The 26,603-nt window shown below is 36.9% G+C and overlaps 1 protein-coding gene across 2 annotated transcripts in view; it reads right to left on the reverse strand.

Annotated features, from left to right (window-relative positions):
* Window positions 1–903: 903 nt before the first annotated feature.
* Window positions 904–26,603, reverse strand: part of TAF4B (TATA-box binding protein associated factor 4b) — a 111,251-nt gene continuing 85,551 nt past the window's right edge. Inside the window, exons 14-16 of one of the 2 annotated variants that reach the window (XM_065889795.1) lie at window positions 18,959–19,056; window positions 3,456–3,462; window positions 1,156–1,323 (exon numbers count right to left, since the gene is read on the reverse strand). In XM_065889795.1, coding sequence (XP_065745867.1) covers window positions 1,156–1,323; window positions 3,456–3,462; window positions 18,959–19,056 — 273 coding nt within the window. Of the gene's footprint in view, window positions 1,324–3,455; window positions 3,463–18,945; window positions 19,057–26,603 lie in introns of both variants that reach the window. The other variant, XM_065889794.1, reaches the window with a different exon arrangement.

The following is a 26,603-nucleotide window of genomic DNA, read 5'->3' on the forward strand; positions in this document are numbered from 1 at the left end:
TGTATGTGATTCTAACTACAGCTATTATTTTTCACCAGCTACATACCACAAAAGTGGAATTAAAAAAAAAAAAAAAAAAGAGCGTTTGCGTTGCAAAATGTCAGCTTCCTCCTCAGACGAGTATATATAACATGCTTCTCATAATATATGTAGAGCCAAGATCTCCAAGAGTAAGATGCTGACCTTACCTTTTGAGTACAGAATCCAAAATGGAATCCCATTGTTAAAAATTTCTAATCAGCAATTATGATTTTTTTTAATGCAACAAGATGCTTAAAACTTAGGGTAACTAAAGGAGTTTATAAAACTATCCTTCTTGAGATTTAAAGCAGTACACAAAACAAAGAATAACTTCTTCCTTTTGAAATACTGTAATTTGAAAATGTTTGATACATTTTCCTTTTTGGTTGGGCTGTGATTTTTTTCCTGTCAACAAAACATGTACTGGTTGGTTCGGAGTTCCAATTCGACCACTGACCCCTCTTAGGTGTATACAGCATATTTCCTGTTTTATGATTCCATTTTCATTTTCCCTCCATCGCTGGTGGTGAGGTGAACCAGGGAACAGCAACTTCAGGCACAAACTATCTCCATTTGTCTATGTTTTAACAACAATGGGACTCAGCCGACAAAAGCCACCACTGGCCTTACCCTGTGGCTTGTCACCTTCAACCACAGAAGGCAACTGTCATAACTTGCTAAGCAACTTCTGATTCCAGTCCAGAAAACCTAATGCTTTGAGTCAGGTTCCATGTAGGGTGAAATACATAGTTTCCTGGTAAGTGGTGACCCTTCTTTTCTTCCCCCTGCATCTCAATGCAGGCTGTACTAGGGAAAGACGCCTTACCTATTAATAGTTTGGCAAATGAAGCAGGGAGTAACAAACAGAGCCTTGCTGGAATTAAACACGTAGGTAGGCATATGCCTACTTCTGTGTAAATAAACCGTACTTCACAACCTATTTTTAGAAGCTGATTCCTAGTCATTAAGAACCTAATGGAATACATAAGAGTTAATAAAAGTATATAACTGTAAACAATGGTCTTCCCTATCGGTGATTATTTTCCAGAAACTGAAATCTCAGGACCATGTGACACCGCTCTTTATGTCTTCTTTGGCAGTAAGTAGCAAGGATCTGGATGGAGAGGGCCATGGTCACTTCAGAAGGGCCAGGTACAGAGCTCGGGAATACTTCATCTCCCTCTCCTGCTCCATACAGAAGATCAGGTCCCTGAGGCAGATTCTTGTGATTCTTGGACGAAGCAACTGTTTGGTGGCTGTCAGGCTGGATGTCCCAGAAGCAAAAAGGTTGTCTTTTAAACCCTATACAAAGTAAAGGGAGAAGCAAGTTTAAAATAAGCAATCTTTCATAAAGAGAGAACCTGTCAATTCAGCAAGAGCCTGCTAGCCTCTGGCCCCTGGGGTAGGTGCTGGAGGTAATAGCATGATGCAGCTTGTCCTCCAGCAGCCCAGGCTCTTGGGGGAGGCCCATGGCCAGCACACCTAGTTCACGGCCTCAGTCACTCTCTCTCACCTGGGCCATGGCCACAGCCTTTTAACTGACTTCTCCACTTCAATCCGTTCTTTGCTGTACATCACAGGGCAGACTGTCCTCTTTAAGGGTCTTAGACAAAAGTTTCGGGAGTGATGACTGTGGTCATAATTCTGATTGTGGCGACGATTTCACAGGTGTGTATATATGTAAGAACCTGTCAGATTACACACTTTAAATGTGTGCGGTCTTCTGTTTGTCAATTATAAAAGTAAAAGTGAAAGCCTCACATGGTTCAGATCCCACCACTCCATGGTTCAAAAACGTTCAATGGCTCCTCTCTGTCCAGAGTAGCTACTTGAGCACTTATTATACTTTGAGAGCTACATTAAGCACCTTCCACACATGATCTTTCTTTCATACAACACTGCAGCACGTTACATGGGTGCTGTCCTCATTTATCAAGTGAGGAAACTGAGCTTAGACAGGTTAAAGCAACCCTGTTTTTTTTTTTTTTTTTTTTTTTTTTTTTTTTGCGGTACGCGGGCCTCTCACTGTTGTGGCCTCTCCGGCTGCGGAGCACAGGCTCCGGACGCGCAGGCCCAGCGGCCATGGCTCTCGGGCCCAGCCGCTCCACAGCATGTGGGATCCTCCCGGACCGGGGCATGAACCCGTGTCCCCTGCATCGGCAGGCGGACTCTCAACCACTGCGCCACCAGGGAAGCCCAGCAACCCTGTTTAAGGTCACACAGCAACACTGAGCTGGGACTCAACTTTTAATTTGATCTAAAGTGAATGCTCGCCGCGTAGCACAGGGAGATCAGCTCGGTGCTTTGTGTCCACATAGAGGGGTGGGATAGGGAGGGTGGCAGGGAGACACAAGAGGGAGGAGATATGGGGATGTATGTATATGTATAGATTCACTCTGTTATCCAGCAGAAACTAACACACCATTGTAAAGCAATTATACTCCAATAAAGATGTTAAAAAAATAATAAAGTGAATACTCTTAGCCTGTTCTATATTATACATCATATCAGGTACATACTCATTACCTGGCTTCTCTTCAGCCTTACTTCCCATTGCAGAGATCAGCAAAAGGCCATTCCAGGCCAACCTACTCAACCTTTAAGACCCATTTCAAATGGGTCTACTTACCCTCCCCTTCCCCATAAGAATTCTTACTGTGGTAATTATCTTACATCGTATTATAGTAATTTGTATACGCTACCACCACCAGCACATACCCACTAGATTGTAAGCTTTCTGAGGACAGGGACTATCATTTCTATACCTTCTATGGCTTAGCAAAGTATACAGAACAACACAGATTATCAGCAGTATTTTCTCAATTGAATACACCAGTTTAAAACATAACAACTAACATGAGTTCTAAATGTCATTCAAAATTGAATGAAACCCAATACTTCTGTATTAAGATATTAAGTTTCCTAGGTATCAATATGTCTATACACTACTATTTAAAAAAAAGATTTGGAAGAAGAAATAAAAATACAGAAAACTCAGATATAGAATAATTTGGCAAAAATGAATCCTTTATTCTTTTTCTTTTTTAACTATACTTTGTTTCAAAAACATCTCAATTGAGTTGGCAACCCTCCTTTCCCTACCCAAAAGACTTACACAAGGAAAGATATCTATCTAACACAGGAAGCGAATCTTCTGGTTCCATTACTATCTTTTAATAACCTTCAAATTTTAATTACTCCCTCTACATTTCTGGATTTTTCTTTTTTTTTTTTTGCTTTGTTTTAGTTTAATGGAGGGTAAGGAAATCCCCTTTAAGGTCTCCAAAACCCTATGGTCAAAACAAGTGAACTTAATTCCATACATGTTCACAGAATGACTGGGAGTTCTTACATTCGACTTTACCTCACAGTCGAATAAAATGTCCTTCAAAGATACTACTCACTTTTGAAGGGATATGATATCACAATCCCACTTCTATACTCATTAGGTCAGACTCATTCAAAAGCATCCATGAAGCAAATTTTGGAAAGTCCATGTTTAAAAAAAAAGGACAAAAAGACTAACTTAGAGGTGGTGTAACACAGATATAATCTTAACTCTTGTAAATTATCACCATCAAAATATTCTCATAAGATTTTTACAGAATCTGGGCCCACCAACTCAGCTTTGGAACACTGGATAAAAGGACAAATTAGGAAGAAAGTTAATGTCCCAGGCACTGAGCAGCAATTTTGCTGTATATAGGAGTTATCTATTTAAAACTACAGTATATTTAACTAGAGGCATTTTTCTTAGCCAAAAATTAGATATATTATGCTAAAGCTGAATCTATATATGTTTATAGATCTTTCCTACCAAGTTTGCCAAAAATCACTCGTTTAGTGTTTTACATGAATATTTAAATTGAATGACTAGTTGGACATACTATATCTTGGCAATTTAATTTCTATGTAAATATCCAGAAATATGTCATGTCTTTTGATAAAAAGACATGTATGAGAATGTTTAGCACTACTACTCATAATGGCCCTAAGCTAGAAACGATCCAAACGCCCATTAAGAGCAGAATAAACTGTGGACTATTCATACAAATGGAATACTACACAGCAGTAACAAACTGAGTAACATGGACAAATGTCACAAAATATTAAATGAAAGGATCCAGATGCAAAAGAATACATATGGTTTGATTCCATTTCTATAACGTTTAAAACAGGCAAAGCTATAGAAGTCAGGATAATGATTCCCCTTAAGGGAGAAGAGTGGTAACCAGAAGGGGATAGTAGAGGTTTTCTGGGATTCTGGTGATGTTCTCTTTCTTGACCTAAGTACTGTCTGCATAGGTGTGCTCTGCTGTGAAAATTCAGTGAGCTTACTCATGATTTGTGTACTTTTCTGCATTGATGTCCTACTTCAATAAAAAAAATTAAACTGCTACCAAAAAAGTCTTGTGTAGGTAGGAAATACAAAGGGAAATGAAGAGGGAAAAGAGGAAAGAAGATAAGGCAAAATTGTTAAATAGAAAAAAATTATGGAGAAAGAACCATCTGGGTAAGGAACAAAGGGGTCACAGTTCATGTCTGTCATGTGACAAGCCTGAAGGATCCCAGGGAAAGAGCCACATCACAGCTGCCAGCACAGGGTTGAAAAGGAGGTCATTCCAACAGGATGCAGCACAAGGCCTGAGGCAATGTTATAAATGAAACAAACCCCAAGGGACATTCAGTAATCCCACAGAAATGTCTTTTATAATTCACAACTTCAGGAAGGTGACAGCATTCTCTTCCCCCAAACAGTGACTGGCTTGGAAAGTTAATCTTTGTTGAACTTAGATACAAATATATAGCATTTTTATTCCTATGCTTATGATTTGAAAAAATCCACAATCTGACTTTTCAGCTTCATACTGACCTGGCCAGAATAATCAGCTACATCTCAATTATCCATGGTAAAGCGGGTGGAACTCAGAGCCATAAAAATTCAAACCTGCCTTCACCATCAGTTTTTATTTTCTTCCTCACCAAGTCCTTTGCCCAAAGTCACCTAGGGCTGATTTCTGGTTACACTATACTGTCAGTGCCAAAGAACACAAAAGTAGTTAGGAGACCATTTGTAAGAAGAAAAAAAAACCTGTTGGGACAATGTACTATTTGTTTCTGAAATAGAGGATTTTCCCAATCAACTTTCTATGTGAAGATATTCCTTAATCTGAATTCTTCACTTAGATGAATAGAGGGTAAAATAGAGATGGAATTCAGTGAAGATGAAAGAAATAATTCACTTACTAAGTGTACAACAGATGTTTTCGGAAGCGTAACCGAAACTAAATGTAAACATTCTTCAACACTGCCAGGTCAATTAAGTTAGCCCTCAATTTGTTCAATTATATCACTAAACAAAGTTTCATATTTTTATAATGAAACTTCTGAGAAACGCTTTTGCTCTAATAAGGAAAACTTGAACACTGTCAGTTACCAATTTCAGAACAATGACACCATTTTAAGAATGACACTAAGTAATTAAAAATAACCAATTATTCACATTTCCCCCCAACTTAATAGAGCAGGTGCTGTGAGGTAAAACTTTTAAAAGCGTCTCTACTTCTTTTTCCATGTTTCCTTAAATTATGTTACTGCTATACTAACTAGTTCATGCTAGCCCATGTACTGATTCAATTCAAAAGTTATCTGGGTTACTGGGCGCCTACTATGGGCAAAGGAACTGTTCTGGCAGCATAAGATATACAGGGGGACTGAATGGTGGTGAATACACATTGTCTCCTCCATAAGGAAACTCAGACAAATTACTTAACTTCTCTGTGCCTCAGTTTCCTAATCTGCAAAATAGGGACAGTAACTAATTATCTCACAGGGTTGGCCTGAGGATTAAATGAGAACAATGCCTGGCATACAGTATACAGTCTATAAATATCATTTGTCAGTTGGGAGGCATTGACGGTTTATAAACAGGAAACAGCATAATCCTAGTTCCAGATCTTTTTTTCCATCCCCTAGTTTAAATGCCCTATTCTCGTAAGTCCTGGCTAATTTAAATAATTTGTCCTGCTACATTAACCTTGTCCCTCCTAGAGAAATTTTTAAATTTTAGTTGAGCTTTGAATGTTTACAGCTAAAAAGTAAACTAATGGGCATTACAGACATATGGCAAATGGATGAGGGATGTATCCTGGGACAGGAAGGTTTTCACAAGCTCCTCAGATCAAACAGTGGAGGACCAACCACACTTATCAGTATTGTCTGCAGGAGCTGATGTTCATTCCTTCCATTCTAGTCCCTGAATCATAAGACCAAGAAAACACAAACGTGTCCCTGAATCTTAACAGTCGACCAGGAACAAGAGTTGGGCATTTTAACCTCTAAAAGGCAAAGATCCTTTATATTTCTCAGACTCTCTACTTGATTTATTCTAACCCCATGTCACCATGGCAGCTCTTAAGGGATGACTCAAGTCTCAAACTTTAAGGAAAAATAAGAACTAGACATAGGGCACAGGGGGTGGAAAGAAAATCTGGCTCCAGAACAAAAATCAAACATCTTCTAAGTCTTGGAAGCAAAGATAAATAAAAGTGTCCTGGATGCCTGGCCTTAGTGTAATAATGTAATAAGATCACTGAAAATCTATGTTTGAAAGACCTGAGCTTCTAGGCCTCAAGGGCAGCACAGAGCAGAAAATACTGAGTTGTGAGACTGCCTGCCCTCTGCTGGTCAACAAGCAGAATTTATGAAGTAACACATCCCTCACCTCTATCACCTTCATTTCATTCCTTTGAGTTATTTCAGAGTACAGACAACCTTGCATATTAACTTCCACCCTAGAATTTTGTCACCTCTAAGTATCCGTTTTTCAACAGTCTTTATAGAATAATATGTCTAAATAGACTGATGTGATGTGTAATCGTGGGCTTTGAGTTCTAATTCTAGTTGTGTGATTATGAGAGTTGTGAAGACAATACTGCTTGTCCTATGCTAATGACCACTCGCGTCTTTATCTCCAAAAGAACACTTTCTTAAATTCTAGGCCTCATTGTTCAATTTCCTAATAAAGTATGTATCCTAAATTCAACATGTTTCAAATCATTACTCCTGCCTTTCTCCTCTTCTCTTTCTCATTTAAAGGAATGGTAATACCATTCACCTCCAATGCCTAATCCAGAAAACTGGGTGTCATCCTCAACCCTTTCTTCTTCTAACCCCATCTATCACTTCTTATCAGTTCTAACCTCTTTAATAGTTTCCAAATCATCTACATCCTTCTACATTTTCACTTCCATTATCTTCTGCCTAAGATGACTTCATCAACCTTCTAAGAAACTATTTCCAGTATTAATATTCTTCACACTGCTGTATGATCTTTCTAAAATAAGTAATCTGATAATACCGTTTTCCTGTTTAAAATGCTCCAGTGGCTAAAAACCTCCTCTAGGACCAAGTCCAAGTATTTAAGCATGACAAATACAGTCAACCATGAGCATACCAAAGCTTCTCCCCACATTCTCATCTCTCATTCCTTTCTTCCTATCTCAAACTATTGATCATGCCATAGAATGTTTTTTCCTCTTTGTTCTAGACAGTTAATTCTCTCCTCCTGGAACTCCTTCTCCAATCTCTCTGTCCTATCCTTACATCACATCACTCGACTAAGTCCTTTAAGACTCAACTCAGGTAACCTGTTTCCCCAATGCTACAAACACAGACTCACCCCAGGTCTAGATTAGGTGCAACTCCTGTGTATTTTAGCTGTACTCTCTACTTTACCGTCACATGTATTCAGTGCAATGCAACAACCTCTTTAACTTTCTCACTCACTGGAAAGGAAGGATTTTGTACCTGTGAATATTTTATATATATGGCACTTAGCTGGTATCCAATCAACGTTTGTAGTACAATTATGCATCAAGTGTCACCCAATATCATCAGTTATATGAATGACCAAATAGTGAAAATGAGCCATATTATGGGCTTTGGACATTTTAAATCAAGATCCTGCTGTCGTTCTTAGCTTTAAGCCAAATAAATTTGGGAGAAAAGCTGAAAGGTAAAATCCTTTGATGACTTGTTCCTCAGCATTACTCATCCCCACCAAGCTGCCACCAGATGGGATTTGCTCAAAAGGCTATTTTCTGCCACTTTCTCCAAACAGTGGGTAAGTGCTTCAACCCACCAAGTAATACAACACACAAGAACAGCAAATAACCAAATAAATGTCAATTCTGAAAAGCAGTAACTTACTGCAAGTTGAAAAGCCTGTGTCAGCAGGACTTTCCTCTTTATACTCTCGTAATTTTCTTTACCTTTAATTAAGACACAAAGTCCTTTGAAAACTCAAGTAACCTATGTCCAGAACTAAGTTCTATCTATTATTTTATGCTAATTTCTTTAAAGGACTGCCAATTAAAGATTTTTCTTTCAGAGCCAACTTTAATTTTATCCTTGAAGGATTGTAAATGTTAAAAAAAAACTACAACATCAGTAAGGATTGCTGTGCCTCACAACTAAAGGTAGATTTACCAGTATATTTAAATGTATTAATAGTAGCTTTAGGTTTATTTAATTAAAACTCTGGTAATTCTGGAGTTGATGAATTGCATATAGACAGATGGAAAATGATACTAGAAAGAAATATGAATTTACAGGAAAAATGAAAGAGCACTAGAAATGGTAAACATTAAAAAGCTGTTTTTATTTTCATAAGTTCTTTAAGAGATATATGACCAAGTGATAACAATGTACTATGGAGGTTAAAACATATGTATAAGTAAAATAGGTGACAACAATAGCACAAAGGACGGGAGGAATTTGTATAATGGAATTATATAGTTAAAAGGTTTTTATATGATATATGAAGTGGCATTAATTCAAGATTGAGTATAATTAGTTAAGAATACATATTGTACCTTTAAACAGATCTGTAAAGCAACCATTAAAAAAAAAAAAGAGGTATAGTTAAAAAGCCAAAAGAGGATATAGAATGGTATACTAAAACACTACTTGGTTAACTCAAAAGATGACAAGAAAGGAGAAACAAAAAAACAGAGGGACAAACAGAAAATAGCAAGATGGTAAACTCAAATCTAATCATAGTAATAATTGCATTAAATGTAAATGGACTAAACAGTCCAAATAAATTTTCAGACTGGATACAAATCCAAAGCTCAATTACATGCTACTCATAAGAAACCAGCTTTAAATAAAGACACAGATAGGCTGGAAGTAAAAGAATGGAGAAATGATATATCATGCTAATACTAAGCATAAGAAGTGCTGGTGTAGCTATAATAATATCAAAGGAAACTTTAAGACAAGGAATATTAGAAATGAGAACAATTTCACAATGACAAAAGGGAGCAATTCATCGAAAAGACATAATGTGTTTGCACTTAGTAAGACCATCAAATAAAAGAAGCAAAAATCGACAGGTAAACATAGACAAATGTACAATTATATTTAAAAGAAAACAACTTATGGAATATTACTCAACCATAAATAGAAATGAAGTACTGATACATGCTACAATATGGATGGATCTTGAAAACATTATGCTAAGTCAAAGAAATTAGATACAAAAGGCCAAATATTGTATAATTCCTTTTATATGAATGCCTAGAACAGGTAAATCCATAGAGACAGATGGTTGCACAGCTATGTGAATATACAGTTGTCCCTAGGTATATTGGTTCCAGGACCTCCCATGGATACCAGAACCTGTGGATGCTTAAGTCCCTTATATACAGTGGCATAGCATTTGCATATAATCTCCACACATCCTCCTGCATACTTTAAATCACCACTAGATTACTTATAATACCTAATACAATGTAAATGCTATGTAAATAGTTGCCAGCACTTAGCAAATTCAAGTTTTGCTTTTTGGAACTTTCTGGAATTCTTTTCCCCAAATATTTTCAATCCATGGTTGGTTGAATCCATGGATGTGGAATCCAGCAGATATGGAGGGCCAACTGTACTGACTTGCACGCTTTAAAATGATGAGGTGTGGTATGTGAATTTTATCTCAACAAAAATCCAAATAATGGCACAGTCTGGTAAGTCAAACAAACAAGTTCAAATAAACATTTCAAAAACAACTTATATTTATTCTTTTCAATACTCTCCACAAGTCTTAGGAAAAAATGCATAAATAGGAATTCAACAACATACTCTAAATAGGTACTGTTGCAATGCTTAAGGCAGATACATTGTTTTACATGTAAACCTGGATTTTCACTGGTAACTTAGTTGAAAATCTGAACATTTTATTTCGGAATATTTCAGAGAGAAATTTACTGTCATTTAAACTACCAAATAATTTTATTGCTGATTTCTCCTCTCTTCTTTATTCTTGTGTATTTATGTCATTTTCACTCCTTTACAAACATTTAAGGGGGATTTGGGAAGGAGGGAAGATAAACCCATAATGTGCAATTCAACTTATTTCACAGGGGGTCCCTGAAGATAGCTGACAAGGTGTCAGACTGTAAATCTCTGGAAAAATTTAAAGATCCATCTAAAATTCAGATTTATGTTTAAGTCATTTACAAAAAAGAGGCATATTTGTTTATGGAAGTGTGAGCAAAATAAAATGTGAAAAATATGTCTCAAAACATAAAAAAGTTGCTTCTTTATCTAAAGTAGTAATGCTCTAAATTCTAATGAATCTATATGATATTTATAGACGGTGTTAGATGACAACAAATCTGTAATCTGAAATCTCTAATTCTGTTTGTTCCCTAGTAGATTTTAAGCTGCTGTGTTTCCTCAAATCATTTCAGGCTTAATATTTCAATTATAATCTACTCAGATCCTCAAATAATGAAAACTAGTAAATACGGTAAACAAAATGACATCTATGTAAGATCAATCATTCAAATACCCATAAGAATTCAACTCAGTTCTCTATTTCAAAATACACACATTTCTAAGTTATGAAAAAAAAGTCCATAAATAATTTTAATGCTTAAATAAAAATGAAAAAACCCAAGTATCTCCCTCATAAGGTATTTTAGAGGTTTTTCACACTTCGACACCATGTTTCCATACAGAAATAGAACCTCAACCTTTGAAGAGGACACATAGAAATGGTAGAGATACAATAAAGGAAAAATTGTAGCAACTAGAATATTTTGAAATGACTGATCCTATTTGTTGCTAAAAGGGAATGGGAAAATAGGCATTCACACAGTGGTGGAAACTGGCACAAAGTTTTTGGAAAGTATTATGGAAATATCTATTAAAATTTAAGATGTGCATACCCTTTGACCCAGAAGTTCCATTTCTAGAAATCAATTTGGCAAAATAAATGGGTGCATGAAGATAGAGGATGTTAACTGTTTATAATAAACCAATGAAAATATTCTAAATGTCTATCAGTGGATCATAGAATTACGGCACAGAAGTATGTACCAGTATGGAAAAATGTCCAAGATGCAGTGCTTCACAAATTGTAAAACAGTACTTTTAGGATGATCCCATTATAGTAATTAAGAGCACAGACAAACATCAAATTCTCTGGACGTGTATCTGGGCTTCTCCATCCACTTACTAACTGTGGAACTCTGGAAAAGTCATCTTCCCTATACCTCAACTTTTTCATTTAGGGAAAATAATAGTATGATTTTACAAAGGAGTTACAAGGACTAACCAAGATAATACATTCTAAGTGCTTGCTAAAAGTAAACTATTATTATATATGCAATTGTAAATATATATATATTTGATTATATTAGGTAGAACTATATAAAATTGCCAATACTTGATAGTTTTTCACCTATGAAAATGGCAAGTTCATATGGTTTAACCTAATACATGCATGGATAATTTTGGAAAGGATAACCCAAGAAACTTAAGAGCTGTTTGTAATACTCTTTTATACTATTTTGACATTTTCAACATGATCAGTTAACAAACACTCTTCTCTCCCAAATAAAAAGCTATCTACTCTATTCCCCTTGCTTTAAGCAGTACTATCTTAAAAGTATAACAGACATTTTTCTTCCCCCCAAAATCAATAATCATTTGTTGAATGTATAATCTACCTTCTGATAGTACTCTTCTAGAAACTGAGTCTTCTTCATTTCAGAGAAATTTAGACTTCATAAGAAATTTGCAAGCATTGGAAAGGATCTTACCATACCTAGGCAAACAATGGAAGAAAGTTATCACTGAAATCTATTCTAAATATTATATTCCAAAGAGCTCTGATTTTAATAATTCTATACAACTATCCTTATATAAAGGTGGGTGGGAAGAGAGAAGAAAAGTCAAGAAATAAGAACAAAATAATATTTTCTGGCCGGTACAAAGAAACGTGTGGGGGAGTCTGTGTTTGAGACCACCACACGTCTAGTGCTTTGGAAGCCCTAGCCTGCTCCATGTTGAAGATTCTTGGAAAAGTAATAATGGGGGAAATAATTAAGTCCAGAAATTCCCTAATCATCTTCCTCTGAAGAAGACAAAGCAATGGAATCCATCTTAACTGTACCTCCTGATATTTCCTCTTATCTGATACAGACACACACAAACCAGCAAAGTTCCAACCGTTCTTGGACAGAACACTCTCTGGTACCATCACTGCCTTTCCAGGACATCCCATCTTCCCCAGACTTCATTTTTGTCTATGAGCAGGAAGCTAATGCCGAGTGCTTGTTTTAAAAAACAGGTACATCATTACCTGGCACTTAACTTGCTAACTTCCACTTCCTTGAAGGGGCGTACCACCAAAGAACAGAAATAATGAGAGAGGGATAGAGAATACTGTTGTTAGGATTAGCATGGAGGGAAAAAAATGGCTACCCACCACACAGACTTCTTCAGCATCTCAGAGATAGTTCTTGGACTCCAGTAAGCAATTCTTTTCCTGAACGCTCAAAGACATCCTAAGACACTGAGGATATAGTATTAAATCATGCGGACAGGCAAATGTTTGTGCTACTATGACTCTGATAAATTTTTTCTCAGATATATTCAAATTAGTAGAATGCTCAGGTGATTTCTGGCTGTCTATGAAGTAACTACAATTATTTTTCTTTTTCATAAGAAGAAAATTATAACAGCTCAAGAAAAAAATTTTTTTCAAAACACAATGCGTTTTATTACTTTTTACACTGCTTCATAGTAACTTGTGATTTTTCTTCAAACAATTTCAGTTTAGTTTCTAAAAAAACCTTTATTTCCCACCTGATTTTCAAAGTTGTATACTAGGTACCAAAAAATTCACATAAATGAATTTTCAAACCCTAAGATATCTTTAACCTAAAACAGGTTAGGCCCTCATGGTGTACTTTGCCCTTCAGAGGACTAGGCATCTAGCAGAGTAGAGACATTCTGTTTTAGGGAACCTACACACAGGCTAAAATAACAAAGAAAACATATGGAAAGATTCTTTAAGCTCTATTGCTTCCTTTATAGCAACATCATTTATTTCTTTATCCTGATTTTTTTATTGCAGTTTGCCCACAGTCTTCTGAAAACTGCCTTCCCTCTCCCTACCTTGTCCCCCCAAAATCAAAGTACTCTAATACTTTAAACATCAAATTGGAGCTAAAGGGAAAGGTAAGTTGCTACAATAGATATATCACAAGACCCTCAAGTTCTATATAGAGAAGTAAAGTTATTAATGACTTAACATTCCAAAGAATGTTAAGGAAGTAAAGTTATTAATGACTAAAATCAATGCAGGAAGTAAAGTTATTAATGACTTAACATTCCAAAGAACCCCAAACACATCACCTCAGCGTATACATACATGACATACACATGGAAACACTCTAAATCTTTAAGTAGGTTCTAGATTACTGCATAGGTATCTGTACAGCCTATGTTAATTTAAGAACTAATTTCATATGCATATATTCTTATATATAACTTCAACACACAGCAGTAAATTAAGGACAAATTAAATACTTCAAAGTAGTAAATTTTAAGTCCCACCCCTCAGAGCCAACAGGCTTATGAAACAAATAATTTGGTTCTAAATGATAATTGGTACTTGTTGCTTTTTGCCAGGTTAACACGAGGAGACAGGAGCTGATGCTATTCAACTCTACCAAGACTTCTGAGAATATCAATGTAAATCTACACAGAGGACAGTTTAATGTATAAATTGTACAACTAGAAAGATTTTTTAAAGGATAAGAGCCAGTTTTGCTTTGTTTTACATAATAGAAAAATATACTAAAGGAAGAAGGTCTAAAACGAATTTCTCCAAATTTATTATTGTCGATTTACTATCAACAAAAATATAATCTATGAATGCTGAACGTTTAATTCTCTGAATTTTTTAAAATCACCGTTTTATGCAATCTTCCAAACTGAAACCTCTTCCCTTCAGTACTAAAAACCTGCATTTGAACTAAGGATTTTACTCTTCAAAGAGCAAGACTCTACCTCACTCCCCTCTGGGATTATATGCTTATTCTAGTAAATTCAAATCAAACAGGTAAGATTTCAGGTTCCTATCTATAAAGAAAGAGGCAGACAAAAAGTAGACCCTCAGTCTTCAAGGTATAGAATATTAAAAATCTAAATGGTTTCATACATCAATTTTGTGTTATTTGTGAGAGAACAAAAAACCTGAATCGTTAAAGGGTTTTTAACAATCCTGATTCATGCAATTTAAGTGATTGGAGGGGCAAATCAATCAGCAGTATATGTAAACACTGAAAGAGCATACAGCAGGGTTCTCTCTAGTTTCCCATTTTTCAAAGAAAATTACCTTTGAAGTTAAAACACCATGAATAAAAATCAACAAAAAAATAGTTTTCAGCTAATTTCAAAATAAGGATTGTACTAAAATGTTACCAACTCATTAAAGAAATGGATATTTTCAATTCAGGTTGGCATTACTTAAAAGTACTCGCTGTTATAATTCAGTAAAAGTCTGACAATGATCGAAGTTTAAAGTCCAGGAATAAAGGGGAAAACATACAGGCCTAAGTTCTCAAAACTGAAGAAGCACCAAGCAAACACACACTTCAGTGTATTTATAGCCAAGTTAGAACACATCTGTTCTGAAATTTAAAAATTAAATAAGCTTATATTTTAATGCTAATAGATAAATCATATAAACTGATATTTTTTAAATCACTGTTTTGAACATCAACAGTACATTTCATTTCCCCCCCTGTAACCTATGGACTTTCTCAGATTCAAACATACAATCAATGAAAAATTCTTTAAAATCACTGATTATTAGAAACCAGGGAACATTTAATGTTTCTGAGATTTGTGATGAACTCAAATGAGACATAAAAATGAAGCTTTGAAGAGATTAATGATTAACAGTTCAAATTCACTATGGGTCATTAATACTACTTATAAAATTCTATTAAAAGCTAAAATAATGGTACTATTACTATGATGACAAAGACGACAATTTATTAGGCCTGTACTTGAGGCCAGGAACTAATTAAGCACTTTACATAATCCAATCCTTAAAACATTGTAAGGCGGGTATTACACCCATATTCCAGATGGGGATAATTGAGGTAAGAGGTTTAAAGAACTTGTCAAAGGTTACAAAACTTAATGGTCAAGAACCAAACCCAGATTTGACTGAGTCCAAACTATTATGTACTTATGATGCTATGATGCTTCCACACGAAGCAAACATTTAACAGAATTTGTTGTATAAAGCTACCATTATCAAAAAGTAGGGCAGGAACTTAGACATCCCTGTAGCTCTTTCTCAAAGGAATTATAATATTATAAAGAATAACTTTATGTGGATGAAAAAAAATTCCAAGTAACTGTTCTTGCCAAAAAGAAAAAACTATGCTAACTAGGCCATATTTATAGGAATACGCTTAATGATGAAATAGCATGCCCCACTTTTAATAAAATATTTACAAATTTACATACAAATAGACCAAAAATAAAGGGCAGTGGGTTGTCCTGTGCTAGAGAAGTAGGAACATAAAAAACTCTACTGGACTAGTGTTACCATATTTTAAAATATACTAAGATTTGGAAACTTGAGGTCACAAAAAGACAAATACTAAATGATTCCATTTACATGAGCTATCTAAGTAGTCAAATTCATAGAATCAAAGTAGAATGGTGGTTACCAGGGGCTGGGAGAAGGGAAGATGGGGAGTTGTTTAATGGGTATAGAGTTTCAATTTTGCAAGATGAAAAAGTTCTGGAGATGTGGTGCATAACAATGTGAATATGCTCAACACCACTGAACTGTACACTTAAAAATGGTTAAGATGGTTAAAAAGAAAGATTGGGTACTAACACATAAATAGCCATAAACAGATATACATCACTGACTGGTCCTGCTGCACTTATATGGTAGTTGCTAGTCACATGTGACTATTAAAATTTACATTAATTGAAAAAAATTAAAACTATTTCCTCAATCACACTAGCCACAGCTCAACTGCTCAACAGCCATATGTAGTTGCTGAGAACAACACAGACAGCACCTTCTCATCACAGAAAGTTCTATTAGCTAGCACTGGGTCAGAGTATACAGAAACAGTCTCAAATACATATGGGAATTTGTATTTGACACAAAATTGTTTGTGATAAAGGTGGCATTTCAAATCAGTGGGGAAAGAATCATTGAGTAAACAGTGTTGGGACAATCTGCTAGCCTGGGGGAGAATGAGGGGGAAGTGAGGGAGTAAAGGTAAATCCAGATCTCAACTCTTATTCAAAACAAATTCTGAGTGAACCAAAGATTTATACTTAAATCTTTGAAATAAAATACTAACACATAAGTCTAATTATTAAGAAAGGGCTTTCCAAACACAATAGAACCCCAGGAGGACAAAAGCAGAAGACTGATTTTTTTAATTTAAGAAAATACAAACTTTTAGATGAATAAAGCCCAGACAAACTGAAAGGAAAGTGGAGGGAGGTGTGGCGTGTTCCATTTTCTTAATCTATTAAAAAATATAACTCAGTGGGGAAAAGGTAAATTGAAAGTGCCAATATACACATGAAAAAACTGCTCAATTTCATTCATAATTTAAACACTCTATTAAAAATTGCATTTTCAACCATCAGATGGCAAAGAGAATCCCCAGTGTTAAATGAGAGTGTGAGAAAACAGGCACTAATGGATATAAAGCCTGATACAACTCATTCAGGAGGTAATTTTAAAATATTTATCAAATATGAAAAGCCACAAATAATATTTATGGGTAAAATGATATTAAGTCTAGGACTGACTTTAAAATAACCTGAGGAGTGAAAAACTTACCTGAGAAGGTTGGTGTAGATATAAATAAAACAAAATTAGGCATAAACTGATAGTAGTTGCAGCAGGATGGTAGGTGTGTAGGGGATTCATACTACTCTAGCTTTGAGTATGTTTGAATTTTTCCAGAAAGGTTTTCCTATTAATGCACACCCTTTAACCCAGGTATTCCATTTCTAGGTATTTAGTCTATAGCTACGTTGGACAAGCACACAACAAGGTAAGTACAAGGATATTCTCTGAGGCAATAAAAGCAAAGACCCGGAAACAACCTACATTTCCATTAGAGAACTGGTTGAATACATTATTTATCTAAACACAGTAATGTCATATACCTTTAAAAAGTATGGAGATAAATTATATGAGAGATATTACGGAAAAGGGGAAAAGTATCAAGAGCAGAACAATAGACACAGTTTGACTGCATTTAGTAAAAACAAAATCAAATGTGGATGTGTGAAGGCACATGAGATACATGCCCATATTCACAACGAATTCTAGAAGGATATGTGAGAATCTTAATGGTGGTTACATCTGGCTGGGCAGGAGATGGGGGACTAGAAATCTGGGAGGAGGAAACATTTATTTTTTTCAAACATTTTTATACTATGAATTTTTTTTGCATGTGAACATATTGCATTCATTATACTTTTATTAATAAAAAGAACTAGACTTTTAAAATCCTTCTTCTATTGAGATGATTGTCATTCATTTAGGAAACATCAGTGTTTAGGGTCAGCACTGGGAGGAGCTTGTCTCAAAGCACATTTAAGTTTTACAGAGCAGAACAGACGAGCCGTGGTTCCTTTATTGCTGACCTAGCTCAGGGCTCTTATCGAACCTGTATCTCAGCCCTGATAACCGATCTGAAAATCTATCACTACAGCAAATAATTGCTCTAAAGATGTAAGTAAGATCCTTCCTTGGTGTTAATCAAACATTAATGATATTTATTGAATATGTATGTGCCCGGTCCTGTGGGAGATACAAAGGAAAAGGATTATAGTCTTGCTCAAGAAATTCATAATCTCACAGAAGAGAAAACACGCACGCGAGGAGCAGAGAATGATTAATGCCGTGCAAACACATTATGTGCTGAGAAAAGGAGAAGTCAGTGTGGGTATGTAGAATCAAGGTTCATGATAGAAATGAGAAGGCAGACTTGATTTTAACAGATGAGCTGGATTTAGATACACAGTGGGGAGAAAATTACATAAAACTGCCTGAAAGAGTGTACAGAAGAAACTGCGATAGTGAGATTCAGTATAACTAGAGATGGGGGATAGGAAAAAGTATAAAATAAGTAATTAGTAGGAGTAAAGTTCAATGTGATACATATTTTTAAAAACAAGCAAAAATTGGGCTTCCCTGGTGGCGCAGTGGTTGAGAGTCCACCTGCCGATACAGGGCACATGGGTTTGTGCCCCGGTCCGGGAAGATACCACATGCCTCGGAGCGGCTGGACCCGTGAGCCATGGCCGCTGAACCTGCGCGTCTGGAGCCTGTGCTCCGCAACAGGAGAGGCCACAACAGTGAGAGGCCCACGTACGGCAAAACAAACAAACAAACAAACAAAAAGAAACAAGCAAAAATTAAGATTTTATAAAAGAGGCAAAGGAGAGTTTTAACAAGTATTTGACAGCAACAGTGTGCAAGGCAGAGTAAATTTGCGTTCTTTGCTTCCTTTAGGCTTGCTTTTTTGACATGAAAAATAAAATAAACAAATGTTATTTCAATACCTCACTTCCAGACCCGGATTCTAGTGGTCTCTTCTTCCTTGGTCCAATAGCTGCAAGAGCTGTGAGATTAGCATCTCTATGCTGTATCTGCGCGAGCTCCAACTGTTGTAACTAGAAGATGGAATAAAAAAAAGAAAAAAATCAACGTTTACACACAGTGATGCTCAAAGGGGGAAAGAAACTGATCACTAAGCCCACTTCTCTGTTTTTTACTAAATACGTGACAGTGTAAAATAAATATCAGATTTCCCTAACAGCCAACAGTACATCATTTCTTGATCCCTTTCCTCTAACAAATTCTTTATTCCTGAATCTCTAAATAGAAGAGGCAGAATTTAGGTAAGGAAGAAGTATGGAATAAAAGAAAAAGAAGCACCACCAGAGCTTAAGCTCTCCTTAGTTTAAGCACAGGTTAAGAAATGCCTGAAGAATAAGTTGAACGGTAAATTGGAGGGAAAGTGGCCAAAATATACTCAAACTTTTTGGAATAAGAGAGAATTACAGTTGGCCTTTGAACAACAAATGTGGGGGGTAGAGGTACAGACCCTCTATGCAGTAGAAAGTTCACATGTAACTTATCGTTGGCTCTCCACATCGGAGGTTTCTCCATATCCATGTATCTGCATCCATTAATTCAACTAACTGAGAATCGTGTAGCACTGTAGTAGGTACTTAGTGAACAAAACATGCATAAAAGGGAACCCACCCAATTCAAACCTGTGTTGTTCAAAGGTCAGGGGTACTTAAAAATAGTTTCTGTATATTACAGGAAACAGTTCTATGCTGTATGATTTACAAAGCACTTCCTTAAAATTAACTCAGTTAGCTCTTACAACGACATTGAAAGTTATATATTAATTGCTATAATAACATGAAAATTATACATATACTTTTTTTTTAATAACTGAGGGAGAAAGTGAGGTTTTAAGAAACTGGGAAAACTTCATAAAGGTCACACAAATAATGAGTGGTAGAAACAGAACGCAGAGCCAAGTGTTCTCATTATAAACCTTTTCAATATATCACACTTTCTTATGGATTTACTCTGTAACTATCTTCATGTCAACAATTGAAAGTGAGTTAGTATTGTTTTGTTGTACAGCTTTCATTATGCCTAACCCAAATGACCAAATCTACAAGGTATAATTTTTTAGTATTTGGGCACTAAACTATTCAGGGGCACCCATCAAAGATGCCTCATTAAGGTAGATAAATTTAAGATATTAAAACTGGGAAATAAATGCATGAAACATAGCATCATTTCACGAAGGCAAGTAAGTGTCAAATGGTATTCTTTAAAAAAAACAAGGTGAAGAAGTCAAAATAAAATATCACTACACAGGTTGCTAAGTTTTTCTGGGAAAGGAAGCAGGCTTAATTCCCACCGAAATCTTATTAGTGTGGAGAAGAAGGAAGAAAGAACCTGGCACTGGTTGCTAGATAAATATTCAAACAAGATCAGACTCCAAGATAGTCAGCTGAAAGTAACCTATTGGGGAACCATAAAGGTATCCGGAGAATATTTTTCTAAAAGAACACTAACTAAAATTTTAACATTAAAAAAAAAAAGCCTAGATGAAAGAAGCAAACAATTTATGATGAAATAGGCAGTCTCAGAGAGACACAAAATAAAGATCACTTCAAATTATTTTATAATATCAGAGGAAAGACAAAGAATAAGCCATAGGTAACTGAATCCAGCAAAGCAGAAAACACTTAACTAAAGAAAATGAACTAGGAACCATTTTCCATTTGTTCCCCAAATAACAGAGCAGAAATCCTTCATTTGAATTGTATATTTACTTATATATAAATTGCTAGAAAACTATTTTCAGGAGTTATAAACCATCTTTTGTTAATGCTGGCCTTTTAAATAAAATATATAGTTTTAGAGTCTGATGCTGTCACAACATAGAACTTGTAGGTGACAAAATATAATTTTAATTAATCTACCCTGCAGCACAAATCAAACAACAAGCTATATTTTAGTCTTTCCCTGTAGAGAAATGGCATCTGCACGATAGTCACACCAAATAAATAGTTTTAAAATTGACCTCTGTCATCAAATTCCACTATCTATATAGGAAAACATTTTCTCTCACTCTGCAAATTACACTTTGGTTTTCAGAAATCTCACAGACGTTTAATTTTGCAAAACTATTAACAAAAATGGAAACTGACAATAGGTTGGTTGTATTTACAATGAACTACCTTAAAACCAATGTATTTTGGGGCTTCCCTGGTGGCGCAGTGGTTGAGACTCCACCTGCCGATGCAGGGGACATGGGTTCGTGCCCCGGTCCGGGAAGATCGCACATGCCGTGGAGCGGCTGGGCCCGTGAGCCATGGCCGCTGAGCCTGCGCGTCTGGAGCCCGTGCTCCACAACGGGAGAGGCCACAACGGTGAGAGGCCCGCGTACCACAAAAAAACAAACAAAAAAACCCAATGTATTTTGGCCAGCACAATATAGAAAAACTATGGACTTTTTTTTTTAACATCTTCATTGGAGTATAATTGCTTTACAATGGTGTGTTAGTTTCTGCTTTATAACAAAGTGAATCAGCTATACATATTCACATATCACCATATCTCCTCCCTCTTGCGTCTCCCTCCTACCCTCCTTATCCCACCCCTCTAGGTGGTCACAAAGCACCGAGGTGATCTCCCTATGCCATGTGGCTGCTTCCCACTAGCTATCTATTTTATATTTGGTAGTATATGTAAAACCATGCCACTTTCTCACTTCGTCCCAGCTTACCCTTCCCCCTCCCCGTGAGATCCAGTCCATTCTCTATGTCTGCGTCTTTATTCCTGTCCTGCCCTTAGGTTCTTCAGAACCTTTTTTTCTTAGATGCCATATAAATGTGTTAGCATACGGTATTTTTCTCTTTCTGACTTACTTCACTGTGTATGACAGACTCTAGGTCCATCTACCTCACTACAAATAACTCAATTTCTTTTCTTTTTATGGCTGAGTAATATTCCATTGTATATATGTGCCACTTCTTCTTTATCCATTCATCTGTCGATGGACACTTAGGTTGCTTCCATGTCCTGGCTAATGTAAACAGAGATGCAATGAACATTGTGCTACATGACTCTTTTTGAATTATGGTTTTCTCTGCATATATGCCCAGTAGTGGGATTGCTGGGTCATACGGTAGTTCTATTTTTAGTTGTTTTTTTTTTTAAACATCTTTATTGGGGTATAATTGCTTTACAATGGTGTGTTAGTTTCTGCTTTATAACAAAGTGAATCAGTTATACATATACATATGTTCCCATATCTCTTCCCTCTTGCATCTCCCTCCCTCCCACCCTCCCTATCCCACCCCTCCAGGCAGTCACAAAGCACCGAGCCGATATCCCTGTGCCATGCGGCTGCTTCCCACTAGCTATCTACCTTACGTTTGGTAGTGTATATATGTCCATGCCTCTCTCTCGCCCTGTCACAGCTCACCCTTCCCCCTCCCCATATCCTCAAGTCCGTTCTCCAGTAGGTCTGTGTCTTTATTCCTGTCTTACCTCTAGGTTTTTCATGACATTTTTTCCCCTTAAATTCCATATATATGTGTTAGCATACAGTATTTGTCTTTTTCTTTCTGACTTACTTCACTCTGTATGACAGACTCTAGGTCTATCCACCTCATTACAAATAGCTCAATTTCGTTTCTTTTTATGGCTGAGTAATATTCCATTGTATATATGTGCCACATCTTCTTTATCCATTCATTCGATGATGGGCACTTAGGTTGTTTCCATCTCTGGGCTATTGTAAATAGAGCTGCAATGAACATTTTGGTACATGAGTCTTTACTCAGAGTATATGCCCAGTAGTGGGACTGCTGGGTCATATGGTAGTTCTATTTTTAGTTTTTTAAGGAACCTCCATACTGTTCTCCATAGTGGATGTATCAATTTACGTTCCCAACAACAGTGCAAGAGGGTCCCCTTTTCTCCACACCCTCTTCAGCATTGTTTGTAGATTTTTTGATGATGGCCATTCTGACTGGTATGAGGTGATACCTCACTGTAGTTTTGATTTGCATTTCTCTAATGATTAGTGATGTAGAGCACTCTTTCATGTGTTCTTTGGGAATCTGTATATCTTCTTTAGAGAAATGTCTATTTAGGTCTTCTGCCCATTTTTGAATTGGGTTGTTTGTTTTTTTGATATTGAGCTGCATGACTTGCTTGTACATTTTGGAGATTAATCCTTTGTCAGTTGCTTCGTTTGCAAATATTTTATCCCATTCTGAGGGCTGCTTTTCGTCTTGTTTATGGTTTCCTTTGCTGAGCAAAAGCTTTTAAGTTTCAGTAGGTTCCATTTGTTTATTTTTGTTTTTATTTCCATTTCTCTAGGAGGTGGGTCAAAAAGGATCTTGCTGTGATTTATGTCATAGAGTGTTCTGCCTATGTTTTCCTCTAAGAGTTTTATAGTGTCCGCCCTTACATTAGGTCTTTAATCCATTTTGAGTTTATTTTTGTGTATGGTGTTAGCGAGTGTTCTAATTTCATTCTTTTACATGTAGCTGTCCAGTTTTCCCAGCACCACTTATTGAAGGGGCTGTCTTTTCTCCATTGTATATTCTTGATCCTTCATCAAAAATAAGGTGACCATGAGATTGGTTCAAAATGGCAGAGTAGAAGGACGTGCTCTTTCTTCCTCTTGTGAGAGCACTGGAATCACAACTAACTTCTGAGCAATCATCGACAGGAAGACACTGGAACTCACCAAAAAAGATACCACACATCCAAAGACAAAGGAGAAGCCACAATGAGACGGTAGGAAGGGTGCAAACACAATAAAATCAAATCTCATAACTGCTGCATGGGTGACTCACAAACTGGAGAACACTTATACCACAGAAGTCCACCCACTGCAGTGAAGGTTCTGAGCCCGTCAGGCTTCCCAACCTGGGGGTCTGGCAACGGGAGGAGGAATTCCTAGAGAATCAGACTTTGAAGGCTAGCGGGATTTGACAGCAGGACTTCGACAGGACTGGGAGAAACAGAGGCTAGACTCTAGGAGGGCACACACAAAGTACTGTGGGAATCAGGACACAGGGGAAGGATCAGTGACCCCATAGGAGACTGAACCAGAACTACCTACTAGTGTTGGAGGATCTCCTTCAGAAGCGGGGGGTGGCTGTGTCTCACAATGAGGACAAGGACACTGGCAGCAGAAGTTCTGGGAAGTACTCCTTGGTGTGAGCCTTCCCAGAATCCACCATTAGTCCCACCAAAGAACCCTGGTAGGCTCCAGTGTTGGGTCGCAGCAGGCCAAACAACCAACAGGGAGGGAACCCAGCCCCACCTATCAGCAGTCAAGAGGCTTAAAGTTTTACTGAGATCTGCCCACCAGAGCAACAGCCAGTTCTACCCACCACCAGTCCCTCCCACCAGGAAACTTGCACAAGCCTCTTAGATAGCCTCATCCACCAGAGGGAAGACAGCAGAAGCATGATGAACTACAATCCAGCCTGTGGAACAAAAACCACATTCAAAGAAAGACAGACAAGATGAAAAGGCAGAGGGCTATGTACCAGATGAAGGAACAAGATAAAGCTCCAGAAAAACAACTAAATGGAGATAGACAACCTTCCAGAAAAACAATTCAGAATAATGACACTTAAGATGATCCAGGACCTCGGAAAAAGAATGGAGGCAAAGATCGAGAAGATGCAAGAAATGTTTAACAAAGACCTAGAAGAATTAAAGAACAAACAGAGATGAACAGTACAATAAGTGAAAAGAAAAATACAATAGAAGGAATCAATATCAGAATAACTGAGGCAGAAGAACGGATAAGTGACCTGGAAGACAGAATGGTAGAATTCACTGCTGTGGAAAAGAATAAAGAAAAAAGAATGAAAAGAAATGATGACAGCCTAAGACACCTCTGGGACAACGTTAAACGCAACAACATTCACATTACAGGGGTCCAGAAGGAGAAGAAAGAGAGAAAGGACGCGAGAAAATATTTGAAGATATTATAGTCGAAAACTTCCCTAACATGAGAAAGGAAAGAGCCACCCAAGTCCAGAAAGCACACAGTCCCATACAGGATAAACCCAAGGAGAAACACGCCGAGACACATAGTAATCAAATTGGCAAAACTTAAAGACAAAGAAAAATTATTGAAAGCAGCAAGGGAAAAATGAAATATAATATACAAGGGAAATCCCATGAGGTTAACAGATGATTTCTCAGCAGAAACTCTACAAACCAGAAGGGAGTGGCAAGATATACTTAAAGTGATGAAAGAGAAGAACCTACAACGAAGATTACTCTACCCAGCAAGGACCTCATTCAGATTCGATGGAGAAATTAAAAGCTTTACAGACAAGCAAAGGCTAAGAGAATTCAGCACCACCAAACCAGCTCTAGACAAATGCTGAAAGAACTTCTCTAAGTGGGAAACACAAGACAAGAAAAGGAGCTACAAAAACTAACCCAAAACGATTAAGAAAATGGTAATAGGAACATACATATCAATAATTACCTTAAACATGAATGGATTAAATGTTCCAACCAAAAGACACAGGCTTGCTGAATGGATACAAAAACAAGACCCGGGCTTCCCTGGTGGCGCAGTGGTTGGGAGTCCGCCTGCCAATGCAGGGGACGCGGGTTCGTGCCCCGGTCCGGGAGGATCCCATGTGCCGCGGAGCGGCTGGGCCCGTGAGCCATGGCCGCTGGGCCTGCGCGTCCGGAGCCTGTGCTCCGCAATGGGAGAGGCCACGGTGGTGAGAGGCCCACATACAGCAAAAGAAAAAAAAAACCCCAAAACACCCCCCAAAAACAAGACCCATATATATGCTGTCTACAAGAGACCCACTTCAGACCTAGGGGCACATACAGAATGAAAGTGAGGGGATGGAAAAAGATATTCCATGCAAATGGAAATTAAAAGACAGCTGGAGTTGCAATACTCGTATCAGATAAAATAGACTTTAAAATAAAGAATGTTATAAAAGACAAGGAAAGACACTACATAACAGTCAAGGGACCAATCCAAGAAGATATAACAATTATAAATATATAGGCACCCAACAAAGGAGCACCTCAATACATAAGGCAACTGCTAACAGCTATAAAAGAGGAAATTGACAGTAACACAATAATAGTGGGGGACTTTTTTAACACCTCACTTACACCAATGGACAGATCATCCAAAGAGAAAATTAATAAGGAAACACAAGCTTTAAATGACACAACAGACCAGATAGATTTAGTTGATATTTATAGGAGATTCCATCCAAAAACAACAGATTACACTTTCTTCTCAAGTGTGCATGGAACATTCTCCAGAATAGATCACCTCTTGGGTCACAAATCAAGCCTTAGTAAATTTAAGAAAATTGAAATCATATCAAGCATCTTTTCTGACCACAATGCTATGAGATAACAAATCAATTACACGGGAAAAAAACGTAAAAAACACAAACACATGGAGGCTAAACAATACGTTACTAAATAACCAAGAGATCACCAAAGAAATCAAAGAGGAAATCAAAAAATACCTAGAGACAAATGACAATGAAAACACGACAATCCAAAACCTACCGTATGCAGCAAAAGTAGTTCTAAGAGGGAAGTTTATAGCAATATAAGCCTACGTCAAGAAACAAGAAACATCTCAAATGAACGATCT

This window comes from Phocoena phocoena, chromosome 13 (assembly GCF_963924675.1).
Source record: "Phocoena phocoena chromosome 13, mPhoPho1.1, whole genome shotgun sequence".
Taxonomy (NCBI): Eukaryota; Metazoa; Chordata; class Mammalia; order Artiodactyla; family Phocoenidae; genus Phocoena; species Phocoena phocoena.